At 43.8% G+C, this 14,295-nt stretch overlaps 1 protein-coding gene across 3 annotated transcripts in view; it reads left to right on the top strand.

The window, feature by feature from the left end:
- RANBP9 (RAN binding protein 9) overlaps nucleotides 1-14,295 on the top strand; it is a 66,439-nt gene that overhangs the window by 32,747 nt on the left and 19,397 nt on the right. For all 3 annotated transcript variants that reach the window (XM_006269196.4, XM_059724394.1, XM_059724393.1), the window contains exons 3-5: nucleotides 369-421; nucleotides 11,322-11,489; nucleotides 14,243-14,265. In XM_006269196.4, the coding sequence (XP_006269258.2) occupies nucleotides 369-421; nucleotides 11,322-11,489; nucleotides 14,243-14,265 (244 nt within the window). The remainder of the gene's footprint in view (nucleotides 1-368; nucleotides 422-11,321; nucleotides 11,490-14,242; nucleotides 14,266-14,295) is intronic.

Genomic DNA, 14,295 nt, shown 5'->3' with positions numbered 1-14,295 from the left:
ACCTACCTCTGGTTTTTATAGCAAATGAGTAGCTGAACAAAATAAAGATTCTGTACTTGATATGATGGTTCTAGCCCTACTTTCTATAGATAACAAAATGTATTTGGTAATCATTTCCTTCTTCAGCCTCTCACCTTCCCGTGCAGCAAACATTTAACATGACGTACTTATTTCACTAGGAGTTACTTTCCTGTTAGATAACTCTGCCACTATGCCTATGTGTGCATCCTGTGTTAACTTCTCATCAGCTTAATTGGCAACAGATTCACCAATGCAGTGTTTCTTGGAAATGTCTTTCATGTTTTGTTTTTTTTGTTGTTGACATGTTGTAAAAGAAGATAAGCTTATTTTGTTTTTTATTTTTACAGTTACATGGGAATTGGGCTTTCTGCTCAAGGTGTGAACATGAATAGGCTACCAGGTACGTCTAATATTTATTAGTATTGTGTTTGATTTATGAAACAATGCAACCAAACTTAATGGTTTTACAGTGTAATATCTGTTTCAGAGTAAATATCAAGATCTTTTAACCACCAACAATGTATTTAGCTCCCAGCACTAAACTATTAAGATACTTGTCCTGTTTATAACCATCTCAGTGCATCTGAGCCATAGGACAAATTGCAGTTTGATGAAACAAACTGTCATGTACAATGTGAAGCCCTAAAAGGATTTCTTGTGCAGAAGAGATGTTTTTGTAATAGTTATTAATAGAGATGTCTTCCTGTGAGCAAAACCTTGTCACTTTTTTAAGAGTAGGCAGGACATACTATTTTTGTTTCAGCACTGAATTTCCTTGTCTCTCTCAATATTAAGAACATAAAGTGGCTGAAAAACATGGCTACATTTTAAGAACTTCTGTAGTCCTAGGACATTTATGTATGTGCTCTGGGAGCTCAATCTAATTAGAGTGCCTGAGCATCATGTGCATTAGCATCCCCATGCTGAAAAATGGTGGTGGGGCACTTCAACTAAAGCTCGCCCACTGCCATTTTTCACTACAGGGATGCTGATCCACATGGTGCTGGAGTCCACTGCAGTGCTGTAATTACCATGTTTCATAGATTTCATACACATTAGGGCTGGAAGGGACCTCAGAAGATCGAGTCCAGCCCCCTGCCCAAAGGGCAGGAAGTCAGCTGGGGTCATAGGATCCCAGCAAGATGAGCATCCAGTTTGCTCTTGAAGGTGTTCAATGTAGGCGCTTGAACCACCTCCGGTGGCAGGCTGTTCCAGACCTTGGGGGCTCGGACACTAAAGAAATTCTTCCTTATGTCCAGCCTGAAACGGTCTTGTTGTAGTTTATGACCATTCGACCTAGTCGTCATCCCTTGGGGCGCTGTGGTGAACAAACGTTCCCCCAGATAATGGTGGTCACCCCTGATAAACTTATAGGTGGCCATCAGATCACCCCTGAGCCTGCACTTTTCCAGCCTAAGAGCCCCAGGGCTCTCAGCCGGTCATCGTAGGGTCTGCTTCCCTGACCTCTGATCATGCGTGTGGCTCTTCTCTGGACTCTCTCAAGCTTCTCCACATCCTTTTTGAATTGTGGAGCCCAAAACTGGACGCAGTACTCCAGCTGCGGCCTCACTAATGCCGAGTACAAGGGGAGAATGACGTCCCGGGATTTGCTTGAGAAGCATCTATGGATGCAAGCCAGCGTTTTGGTCGCTTTACTAGCCGCAGCATCGCACTGCAGGCTCATGTTCATCTTGTGGTCAATGATGATCCCCAAGTCTCTTTCTTCCTAAGTGCTAGCCAACATAGCACTGCCGAGCCTATAAGGATGCTGCGGGTTTTTCTTCCCAAGGTGGAGAACCTTGCGTTTATCGGCGTTGAACACCATCAGATTCTCGTCCGCCCACTTGCTGAGCCTGTCCAGGTCAGCCTGGATCACCCACCTGTCTTCTGGTGTGGATGCTTTGCCCCAAAGTTTGGTGTCATCAGCGAACTTGGCCAGTTCGCTTCTGACTCCAGTGTCCACATTATTAATGAAGATGTTGAACAGTATGGGTCCAAGGACAGAGCCTTGGGGGACCCCACTGGTCACAGGACACCATGATGAGTGACTTCCATCAATTACTACCCTCTGGGTCCGACCCCGGAGCCAATTTTCCAGCCAGTGGATCGTGGAGGACCCAAGGCGACAGTTGGCCAGTTTCTCTAAGAGGTGATTATGGGAAACCAGGTCAAAGGCTTTTTTGAAGTCAAGATATATGACATCAATCTCATCTCCCTTGTCCAGGTGATAGGTCACCTGGTCGTAGAAGGAAATGAGATTGGTCAAGCAAGACCTACCCGCAACAAACCCGTGCTGGCTATCCCTTAAGATGTTGGCGTCGGCCAGTCCGTTAAGGATGGCCTCTTTAATAAACTTTTCTAAGATCTTCCCTGGGATAGAAGTTAGGCTAATGGGCCTATAGTTAGCCGGATCCACTTTCCTCCCTTTCTTGAAGATAGGTACCACATTGGCCTTCTTCCAGTCTTCGGGCACTACACCAGAGCGCCAAGAGTTTTCAAAGATCCGTGCTAGAGGCTGGGCTATGATGCTTGCCAGCTCCTTGAGTACCCTGGGGTGAAGATTGTTAGGGCCGGCTGACTTGAAGGTATCCAGCTTCTCAAGATGTTCCTTCACGAAGTCAGCATCAATGGGGGGCAGGGTATCACTCTCACCCAGACTTCCCTGTCCCGTAGCAGGCATGGGCGTCCCATGGGACTGATGAAAGACTGACACAAAGTACCTATTTAGTAGGTTGGCTTTTTCCTGGGCGTCAGTTGCCCCATCTGGTTCAGCAGGGGTCCAACGTTGCCCCTGCTTTTCCTCCGGCTCCCCACATATCTGAAAAAGGACTTTTTATTGTCCTTGATGCTCAAAGCTAGTTGGAGTTCTGTTGCAGCCTTGGCTTTCCTGGTCTGCTCCCTACAGGACCGGACCAGTGCAGAATAATCCTCCTTGGAGGTGACTCCCATCCTCCATCCTTTGTAGGCCTTTCTTTTTAGCCTCAGGAGGTCTGCTAGGTCCCTGGAGAGCCAGGGGGGCTGCTGTGCCCTCTTGCTGCCTTTCCTCTGTTGTTGCAGCAGACTAGATTATTGGAGTCTGCTCCAATGTCAGAGCAGCCTTGCTGCATGTGTATAGCCCTTACTGATTTGCAAAATTGAGGCCTATATCATTATAAATTTAAAATATTATTGTACTGTCTTAATACGCTAATTGTTGGCATTTCCTTTTAAAAAACCTGAAACACCAAAGGAATTTGGCTATTCCAGCTCTTATTGGCCTTTAAAATTGTTCTTTTTGGACTTATTGTTAGTGTCAAAAAGTTGAGGTTGAGATTTTAAATGTTTACAGGTTGGTGAAATATTTTCTTCCAGTAAATTTAATTGCTTAGGGCAGTAATACCTTGAGCACTTATTGTCTGTGCTATCAAATATATGCCTTAATATATGGACACTTCAGATAAATTATGGGTATTGTGGGAAATGCAGCTACCAGAAATTCGTACTCTTGCCTAAAATGTTGCGTTAAAGAAACCAGCAGTGTAAGCAGGAACATTCTTATCACTCAAATAATTTTTCTTTGGGTAGGGCTGGGATTGCTTCTCATTTAAGTATGTACAAGGAATTGAGAACTTTAAAAGATATAAGCTTATATTTAAACTTGGTTAATATTAACCAAATGTAAATAGTAAACTAGCTATATGGTATCTTTAGTATCTGGTTTCTCATGCATTCAAACGTTTATTTTTCTGTCTAAATTGCCTGCCAGTACTATATACTGATATAGTAACAGCAGCTGCCAGTTATACTGTTCCTATTTCTGAAATCAGTAAATTATTAGATGGTATTAAATTCGGATTTTGAAAAATTTTAAGATACATCTGTAACTGCAGAGTTAACAAAACGTTGTTAATCAGTGCAGGGTTTTGTCAACACAGTAACTGAGAACAGTAAAATAAAGAAGTGCTGTTATATTTTGGTTCTAGTCATTTAGTATCTTCAGATGACATGATAGAAGCCTCTCAGAGAACTGCAATACAAGCTGCTTTGTATATTCTTTTTTGCTAATGGTAAAGAGGTAATGGTATATTTAGTATAGGTTTCTCTCATTCAGGATACAGGTGGACTTAATTGCAAAGCAGTGTAGGGTCATGCTTTTTTGCAGGTTTGATATTCAGAGAAACATGTCCTTGCTGTATCTCTTGCTCTGTTCCTTTGATTGCATTGGTTGATATGGAAGTCTTGATTTCTTCTTAAGACTTCACTATGGATTGCATCAGACTTACTCATTTTCATTTAGTATAGGTATTGATGTTGAATTTTAATTTTGTGCAGGTCAACGTAGACTGTTGCATTATCAGTTTGTTACTGAATTTTCTAGTGGACTCAAATGTGGAGGGCATTAGCAATGTTTTAAGATTTAATTTAAAACTGAGGCCCACTTTAGGTCCGACACAGCTTCACTTATTGGGTCAGAATTTTTCTTTGAAGCAGCACAGTAGAACTGAATTTTGATACCTGTGGATTTGGCAAGCTTGCCAAGGCTTCTGCTCTTGATGAATGGAACAAATACTCCTGTGAAACTGGAATGGAATTTCTAGTCAGGGTTATCAAGCATTGGAATAAGCTACCTAGACCAGTTGTGGAATCTCCATCCCTGGAAATTTTCAAGAGCAGGTTAGACAGACACTTGACTGGGATGATTTTAGTTAGGAATGATCCTTTCTTGAGCAGGGGGCTGGACTTTATGATCTTGTAAGGTTGCTTACAGCTAGCCCTACTTTCCTATGACCATTTGGTGCCGAGTGAAGGTTAGGAAGGTGATAGTGATGCCTCAGTAGCAGGTATCTTGCACCCTGCTTTATCTCACTTCTTTTTTTTGCTGCCAAATTGTTGACCTTCTGTTTCATAAAAGATTGCTTGTGCAGATTATTGACAGGGTCTGGGGAGAATCTGTTCTTGCCTCTTTAGAGAATATAGTCTGCCTTGCAGAAGATGTCCATGCCTATTTCTGGTTTCCAAATGAGAAACTGAAGGCTGCTCTAGATTAAGTCTGAAGTGTTCTCTTTCTCCCTCTCCTTAAACTTTTTCTTCAAGCAACTAAAGAAACAAAGCTCTCAGCACAAGAGGGCTTCATTTATATAAATGAAAATACCATTCAGTAGTATTAGTATTCAAAGAATCTGGCTCAAAACTCGGCACACTGACCGGTGAACCTTTGTTCCTGGTATAAGTCAGGAATGGAATCCAACTAAGTGCTTCTCAACCTTGTTAGACTCAAAGTACCTCTCACAAAATGCCATCTCTTAGTTTTCACTCATTTTTTTGACAACATAAAAAAAACCTGAGCCATTTTTTCTGTTGCAAAAAATTCAGGAAGACCACAACAATTTAGAATGCTCTTTACATTTTGTGTTCCTAATTAAAAGCTCTGGGTTTATCTTGTGAATCGTGTTTGCACACTTAAGTGTGTTAACATTTCATGGCACCCCATGGCAACTGAAAGGATCTCCAGGCACCCCAGGGTGCCATGATATTCTGGTTGCGAATCACTGATCTAACCTGATGAGACAATTTTCTCCATTACCAGAATTTGCCATATTTTAGTATATCACTGTTTCAGGGATGGGTTCCTTCCCCATTTGAGCAATACATAGTTTAGCAGATAACACAAAAGATGCCAGCTTTTCATTCCACACAAAGTAATCTTGCAGAAGCATTCAGTGGACAAAATAGCAGATGCAAAGGGATATTCCCACCCAGCCCAATAGTTGTTATTCTGTTCAACCCCTGCCCCACTTCCTCCCTGAAATATTAGGACCTCTGGGCACAATTACCACATATGAAAAAGGGCGCCTCTTTCTCCACAGCATCTCCAACATGTTGTGTATCACCCTTTAAAAAACCTGTAGAATGCTTCATAACTACTTGCTTTCCATAAAATATGTATAGATAATGAATAACCTGATTCCAAATTTTCCTCCATTGCTGCATCTCAGTTTATTTCCTCAGGTTTCTTTCCCAACCTGCATTTGCTTAGTCTTACTATCCATATCTGTCTCAAAATTATGTACATCTTCATGATGAGGCTTTTTATTTGGGTGTACATATGCCAGCCAGTTCCTCAAAAGGTTAAGTGCTCTAGTAAGGACATGGTATTTATTTCAATAAACAAATTTCTTGTTGGCTTTTCACTAGAGTAGAAATACCAGAATGTGTGAAGTGGGCCAGCCTTTTCTCTTACTACCAGTTGTAACCGAGACAAGCGTCTTGGGCAGTTGTTGGGTGGGGAGGCTCCAGTAGCAAGTCCCACAGTTCATCTTACCAGTGGTAATTTAGACTCCTTGGAATCTTTAGTTTGGCTCTGAACTCATTAAGAGCTACTGTGAAGAATACCTTACAATGTTCACTAATTGGTGTACATGAATGAGTTCCAATACTGACCTTTTCCAGGTTATTCTGGAGGGACTTAAAGCTTCCACAACTAACAGTTGTGTCTTTAAAAGACTTTTGGTGTCTGTTAAGAACTGGCTTTATGTGCTTTCCACAATTCTTATATTTCAGACTTGCAAGTACTCCGAATTACCCCAGAATAATCGGTCATTCTGGTAGATATATTTGCATACTATTTGCTGCAAGTTTAGATATTCAGTTATTAGTAAATTACAGTTTAAAATGTGCCTGGAGGGCACCACATCCCTATAGATGATTAGGAGCCAGTACCTTAAAAGTTAAATCTACTTGATGTGAATATTTAGGAGTATACTGCTTGTACCATTGATCTAACAGGGGTGGACAACCTCTGGCCCATAGGCCAAATGTGGGTCCCAGAGCCTTGACTTCTGTCCCGTAGCGCTCCCCACAGGTCAGGAAATTTGGCAGCAGGGGGGCAGTGGCAGTTAATATTGCCACTCCTACATGCTGTGCAGTGGGTTGGATCTAGGCCCTGTCCCCTCCTGTTCGTGGCCACATCGGGGCTGAGCTGCACCCCACTCCCTCTGCAGCTGGGTTAGGGTGGGGTCGCACCCCCTTCTTGCTCCAAGGACTGGCCACATTCTTCCCTCTGTGCAGCTTATTTGGGACCAGGCCATACCCCTTTCCCTCCCATGCAGCTGGGTTGGGGCTGGGTCATGCCCCTTCCTCCCACAAGGCTGGGAAATGCCCCCTCTTCTCCATGGCTAAAGCAGGGCCAAGCCCCCTTCCCCCATGGGCCTGGTTTGGGTCTGAACTGACTCCTACTCCCCTCTGCACAGCCTGATAGGGCCCTGCCAAGCCTACCTTATTTGCTGGATCAGGACCACCAGCCTGATTTGGCCTGTGGAGGGACTGGAACTGCCCACCTGACCCACCTAGCAAAAAGGTTGAACACCACTGATCTATACAGCCTGCAATATAAGTAGCTATAACTGTAGCCAGGTTTATATTTTGATTTAGACTGAAGACTGATCCTCTTTATGTGATGATCAGAGATCCTGGTTTTCCCTGATATATATAAAATAATGAATTCTTGATTTAAAATCCCCAAAAGCCATAATTAAAATAAAACCCCTGCAGCCCTGCTGGTGCGCCCCCCCCCCCCCCCCAGTCCCCTAGCTGTGCTGTTGACCCTGTCCCCCCAACCGTGCTGGAGGGGGCCCCAGGCTACTTGGGGAACTGCAGTACAAGCTGCTATGGACGTGGCTCCTCAGCCACCTGCACCTGGCAAGAGGCTGCAGCTGCTGCAGTAGAGCGGAGCCTGGCTCCACCCTGCTGTGGGCTTGGGTGGGGGAGACTGGCTCCCTGCTGCTGTGCAGTCCCCATGGGGTATGGGGGACCTGTGCCTCCTCCCCAAATCTGAGCATGGGACAGGCTGTGCACTGGGGGGCAGGGGGGGTGGCGGAGCTGGCTTCCCAGCAGTGCACACACTTCCTGGGGGAAAGAGGGGAGCCATGCCCCCAGATCTGTGTGCAAGGCAGGGGTGCGTGTAGGCTAAAGGCTCAGGCTCCCCACCCCCCTGGGGCCTCCACAGCCTGGCAGGGAACAGTGGGACAGCACGAAGAAGCTGCTTGTTGCTGCGAGCTCTGTGCTGTGCTGGCAACATGCCCCCTGTGCACATGGCTGCAGTGAGGGCAGCGGCACAGAGTTGTACTGATCATAGGTGCTGTGCATCCAGGGGGCACATTGCCAGGGCAACAAGGAGCTTGCAGCAACAAGCAGTGCAGCCTGGCTATTCCCTGCTGTGCCAGGTCACGCCTGCTGGGCTGCGGAGGCCCTGGGGTAGGGCAGCAGGGTGGGAGCCCGCAGCGTGCACCCACCCCACACAGGAGCTCAATTTTCTTCCTCCCCCCACCTACTTACGTGCGGAAGCTGCACTCTAGGGATGTACAAAACAGCTGTGTTTCAATTTGGTTTCAGATTTGTCTGTTTTGGATCACTGTCCTGTCTTGTTTCTGCCAAATCTGTTTCGGAGATTCATCTCCACTGAATCTCCTCCGAATCTGTTTCCAACGGGCTGTAAGCTTCGCCCAGCCCTACTGCCCAGCTGGGCGGGGCTTGGGGTCCCAGTGGGGAGCAGAGCAGGGCTGTGAATGGGCGGAGGTGGAGGGCTGCTGCCCTCCGTGCAGGCGAGGAGACCCCTGCGCAGATCTCTGATCCCTGTCACTCCAAGTCGTGGGGCGGGGAAGCAGCGCAGAGTGGCAAGCAAGCCTGCTGGTCCCTGTTGCACGACTCGGCTCCGCAGGGAGCAGAGATCTGTGCTGGGGGTCTCCTCACTGCGGCTGCTTGCTCCACGCTGCCCCAGATCTCTGCTTCCTGCAGAGCCCGGTTGTGCAGCAGGGACCAGCACTGCTCTGTTGTACGACCTGGCTCCGCAGGGAGCAGAGATCCACGCCGGGGGTCTCCTTGTTGCCACTGCCTGCCCTGGATCTCTGCTCCCTGCGGAACCAGGTCGCATGACGGACCAGTGCTGCCCTGCCACGTGACCTGGCTCTGCAGGGAGCAGAGATCTGCACTGGGGTCTCCTCACAGCTGCTGCCTGCCCTGTGCAGTCCCATGTTGCCGGGGCAGCGTGGGGTGGGCAGCGGCGGCAAGGAGGCCCCTGGCATGGATCTCTGCTCCCTGTGGAGCCGAGTCACGCAGCAGGGCAGCCGTGTACAGCTGTTTTCCTGCAAGCCTGGCTCCAAAACTCTGAAATTTCCCCAAACGTTTCAGGTGACTTGTTTCGTTTTGGAGATGTTTCGGAGCCTTCCATTGTGATTTGGATTCGGTTGAAACATCTCCTAAACAAAACAGCTGCCAAAATTTTGCGCAGTCCTGCTGCTCTGCAGACTGACGGGCCTTGTGCATCTACATCACATGACGCCTCGTGCCTGACCAGCCTCTTCCCGCTCCCTCCCAGCTTCCTGCAGGCTGGAGCTCTGCCAGCTTGCAGAGGGCTCGTTGCAAAACTGCAAAATCTGTGCGCTTCTCTGGTAAAATGAGAAATCTGCGTTTGCCTCCGGTAAAAGGTAAAATCCACGGTTTACTCCATTTTTTCGTGGGAAAAGGAAAACCCATATCCCTTGTGATGATCAAATGGACAAAGGTGGTCCTGCATCCTCTAATTATCTCATATATGACTAAGATGCTCCTATAATTTATTTTGCATCCCTTATCTTTCCCTAGATCTCATGAGGTAAGAGAAGCCAGACTGCATATTCATTAATAAAATGAGCCCTTTACTCAAGTGAAATTAAATGCATGTGCAAGTCTTATGGAATATGACATCAGGAGGTTATCTGACAGAAGGCTTATCTTTGCTTTTATCTTTAAGGCCCTATCCATTTATAAAGATATACAAAACTGAACATGTATAATAGTAAATGAAGTCTTAAGAACATATTTCACTGTGCTGTAAGTAGTCTTTAAATCTGCTTCCTGGAGTTCAGTTCATCTGTTTACACAACAGTTCTTTGGTGTTATCTAGCTGTGATAGAGCTAGTACTCGGTGTTCTTAAATATGATGTTTAGTATGGTAATAATTTTAAAATACCTGAAAACAGAGGGGAAACAATCCTTAGTTCTCTTCCTCATTTAAAAGTTTTTTGGTTTGATATCCCAAAATGGGGAGCTCTTACAATAATAAAAGGAAGACAGTGTTTTTCCCATATAGTTTAACTGGTTCTTCAATTATATTGTTTGGGTTCTAATTATGTAAAATAGCGGTGGGATGGATTGGGTTTAGGACCCCTTGTACAATCTTTCACAAGACATTTAGATCTGTTAAGGTGCATATATGGTGCCTGAAGGTCACTCCTTTCCTAAGTATTAGTACCGAAACGTATCATGAGGATGTAGATTGAAACAGATAATCTCCTCAATCTGCGAGTGTTTAGTAAATAATCTCCTTTTAAAAGAAAGAAGAAAGTTTAACTATGTGAAGCTGCAGCTTCTCTAAATGTAGAATTAGGTCCTTATTTGAGTATATTTTGATTACCCAATGGTTTTGACTTCCCCTGGGTTAACTTCTGGATCTTCAGTTCTTTGGGATAAAAAGACTAGTAATACTCTAATCCAGGAGTGTTAGATGTGGCTTCACAGACCAAATGTAGCCCACAAGCCATGTTATCTGCACCTGGAAATTCAGGAATGGGGTGACTAGTAGAGGCCTTGGAAATTTGGGCATGGGGTGAGCAGTGGCATCATTAATTTCCTTTGCTCCTTGAGGCAACACTCCTACATGGTGCTAACATTGCTGTCAGCTGCCCCACTACCAAATTCCAGGGCATGACCCAGTGAGGGACTCATTTTGGAGTGGCACCACTAATTTGCATAATGCCCTGAGCCAGCAGAAAGGCTTAGATGCTTCTGGAAGCTAATGCTGTCGCCAGTCGCCCCAGTGCTGGAGCTGGGTCTGATCTGGCCCTTGAGCCCTGCAGTCCAGATCTGACCTAGTGGGCCTAACAAGTTTTGATAGCCCTGTTCTAGTCTAAAAGCTTGGTTGCTGTGTGGAGAAAGCACTTCTTGTTGCTGAACAGCAAATAAGGATGTTCAGGGGCAAGAAGTGACTTTCTCTACAGATAAGTCTGGTTCCTTAGCCGGTATGATTGGTACCATGACCTGTGGCTCCAAGAATAGGTTTTTAAAGTGTGTTTGATGGCATTCAGAGGAACCCTCACCACTTTGAGGTATATCAAACTGCAGGTAGGTTTTTGAAATTAAGAAAGCTGATACAAATAAGCAGTAGTAATCAACCTTATTCAAAACTGGATTTGGAAATGTACACAGAAAAAAATAACCTTTTTCCACCCACCATTATATTGTAGTAGAAACAAGTATATTTAAACCTTTTATATGTCTTGTTTTAGGTTGGGATAAACATTCGTATGGTTACCATGGAGATGATGGACATTCATTCTGTTCCTCTGGAACGGGACAACCCTATGGCCCAACGTTCACAACTGGTGATGTCATTGGTTGTTGTGTAAACCTTATCAACAATACCTGCTTCTACACGAAAAATGGACACAGTTTGGGTATGGAGAAAAGTCATAGCTAACAATAGTCTAGAGCTTAACTGCAAGGTTAGAGGAAAAAATGGAAAGCATATTAGTAGAACTACATTAAATGTATGCTCCTCTGCCCCAGAGGTGTATACCAAGTCATGGTTACTAAAACAGGTTTGACATAATCTTATGAGGCCTTCAGTGTAAGGTAATTATTTTCCTCAGTTATGGTATTAAACTTAGTTTTTTCCTTTAATAATACTGCATACTGCTGTAAACCTGTTTAGCAAATCTGAGCTTTGCAACCAAAAGGAATGCAGAGAATTTATTTGTAATTTAGTGCTTCTTAGTGGAGAATTGCTACATCAGCCTCCTTAAATCAAGGGAGCTTTATCTTAAACATCCCTTTGATCCAGTGGCTCAGGAAAAGAGTGTGAATTTCTCTAGTCCAGACCTCCAGCCTTTTGGAGGTGGAACAAAGCCATGAGTGAGTTAAGTAGACCAGGGGTGGCCAATCTACAGCATGAGTGCTGCAGGTGGCAAAAGCATCTTGTGCGTGTGGCACGTAACAGATCCGGGAAGGGACAGGTAGCTCCATGACAGATAAGGCAGGGAGTGGAAAAAGCATCAGATTAGGCAGAGAGTAAAAAACATCTCACAGATTGGGCAGAGTACAAAAAAAGAGCGGAAGACAGTGCTAGGGAAGAATACTGAAGTGACATTTGGGATGCCTAATTTGTGGCATTTCTGTAAAAAAGGTGGGCCCCCACCAATGAAGACCAGCTCAAGTTTTGTCAGTTTAACCTTTACTTTAAAATTAGGAACCATGTCTTGTTACCCCACTTTTTACAGAAACTGTGGATGAGAACAGTAGGAAGAAGTGGTATTAATTTGAATTATATTACTCTTCAGATTAATTATCTGGCGATTCAGGTAGTTGCATACACTTTAGTGATCAAATATATATTTTTCTTGTGTGTTTATCTGTATCAGCAGTGAAGTAAAAAAAAAAAAAAAAGGTTGTGGCATGGTGAGCAGGTGTAGAAGTATTTTTCAGTAGTAAGTGTTAGCACAAAATAAGGTTCAGACAAAGTGTGATGGCTAATGAAGAGTTGTGATTTCTGAAGTTGGCTAGAGTAGGATTGGGGGAGAGGTACATGAAAGTGGGCCTTAAAAACAAAGTTGATAAGTTTGGCTAGAGTGATTGTCTCTGAATGTCTGTACAAATGTATGTGGGGGGTTTGATTATTTTGGACAGATTAGAGAAGACTGAAGTTTAAATATAAAAATCTAGCAGGTTGCAGTAATTAAGGTATGTAAGAAAAGGTTAGGACATGAACTGTTAGTAATAGGCAAAATAATGGATTTTGAATGTGATGGGAGGAATTGCCAGAATTTGGTCATATCTTTAAGCTGAAGGATGACAGTAAGGAATCAGGGGCCCCAAATCAAGAGTCTCAGTGACTGAGGATGGGGATGTTAGTGCAATTAAATGAAGAGAAATCAGAAGCTTTATTTTAGCCATTAAACATGCTAGATGACTTGTATTAAATAGAGGAGACTAAAAGAGAAAAAAGTGGACTTGAATCATCATCATCATCATCATCATATGCTGACTAGAAAAAAGTTAAAAAAATAAATAAAACCAAAACCCCCTCAACTTTAGGAGAAGGAAGTTATGAAATACTTCTTAACTGCCAAATAAGGATTTTTACTTCCCAAAATCTATTTGTAGAGGTTTTTTAATTTACATTTTCTCTAAAAAGTGTTTAGCGCTCTGGAAATGTATAGAGGTCAGATTTTTCGCTAAGCTTGAGATTGATTGCAAAATGATCTTTTTGGTTCTTTGGGTTATCAGCTTGCTCATAGGTATAAAACTAGGTATCAAGATGGCTGGTATAAATTTACCATACTTCAAAACAAAAATAGTTTGAATTGGATCTAGTTAATTTTCAGCAATACTTCTGTAAATTTTGTAGAAGAACATCACTCGCATAGAATTACTACTTCTGCTTTATTCTTGCAAACAAGAAAAGTAATTTCATGTGTTGCCCATAATCTTTGCAGTAAAACTTGAGTGTCTCAATATTATAACATGCAGATCACAAAATCTCTTACGAAAATATTATGTTGCATTCCTCCATGTAATTCAAGGAATTCAGATACAGTATTCAAACTTGATTGATTTAAGATGAGCTTTTAAATCTATACTTAGGCTTCTGTAAACTGTGGTCAGAATCTAACTGCACACACATTAAGTTTGAAAGGTTTGGCCTTAATAATACTATATATGACTTCTGTTAACCTTTTTGAAAATGTGTGCCATAATTCCGTTACCTTTTTCTCTTTGACAGATAGTGACCTTTTTGTCTTCTCTTATCAATTACACAACCTAGTTGCTCACAGACATTATATATGCTAAGTTATGAGACAGCTTTGGTGACTTCTGTTTACTTATACTAGTGGTGCCCAACCCTTTTGCCCAGCAAGCCGGATTGACAGTGCCCAGTCTGTCTGTAGGCCAGATTTAGCTGGTATTCCCAATCCAGCACCCAGGCAAGCCCAGCTACCTACCGTCTGGCTGTGTAGAGGGGGTTGGGAGTCCCACCACAGCCCCACAAGGGAAAGGAGCTTGCAGGCCAGATACGATGGCCCTGCGGGCCACATCTATCCCATGGGCCAGAGGTTGAGCACTCCTGACTTGTATAGATAATTGTTAGAGAAGCTTAGATGTTAATAAAAAATTGATTGAATTAATTTTGATGTGTTTCTGTTCATTACAGGTATTGCTTTCACAGATCTACCGGTAAGATAAGTTGATTTTTTTTTCAAATAG

This window comes from Alligator mississippiensis, chromosome 3 (genome assembly GCF_030867095.1).
Source record: "Alligator mississippiensis isolate rAllMis1 chromosome 3, rAllMis1, whole genome shotgun sequence".
NCBI classification, from domain to species: domain Eukaryota; kingdom Metazoa; phylum Chordata; order Crocodylia; family Alligatoridae; genus Alligator; species Alligator mississippiensis.
The sequence above is the reverse complement of the archived record's forward strand: the minus strand, read 5'-3'. Positions and strand labels throughout refer to the sequence as shown.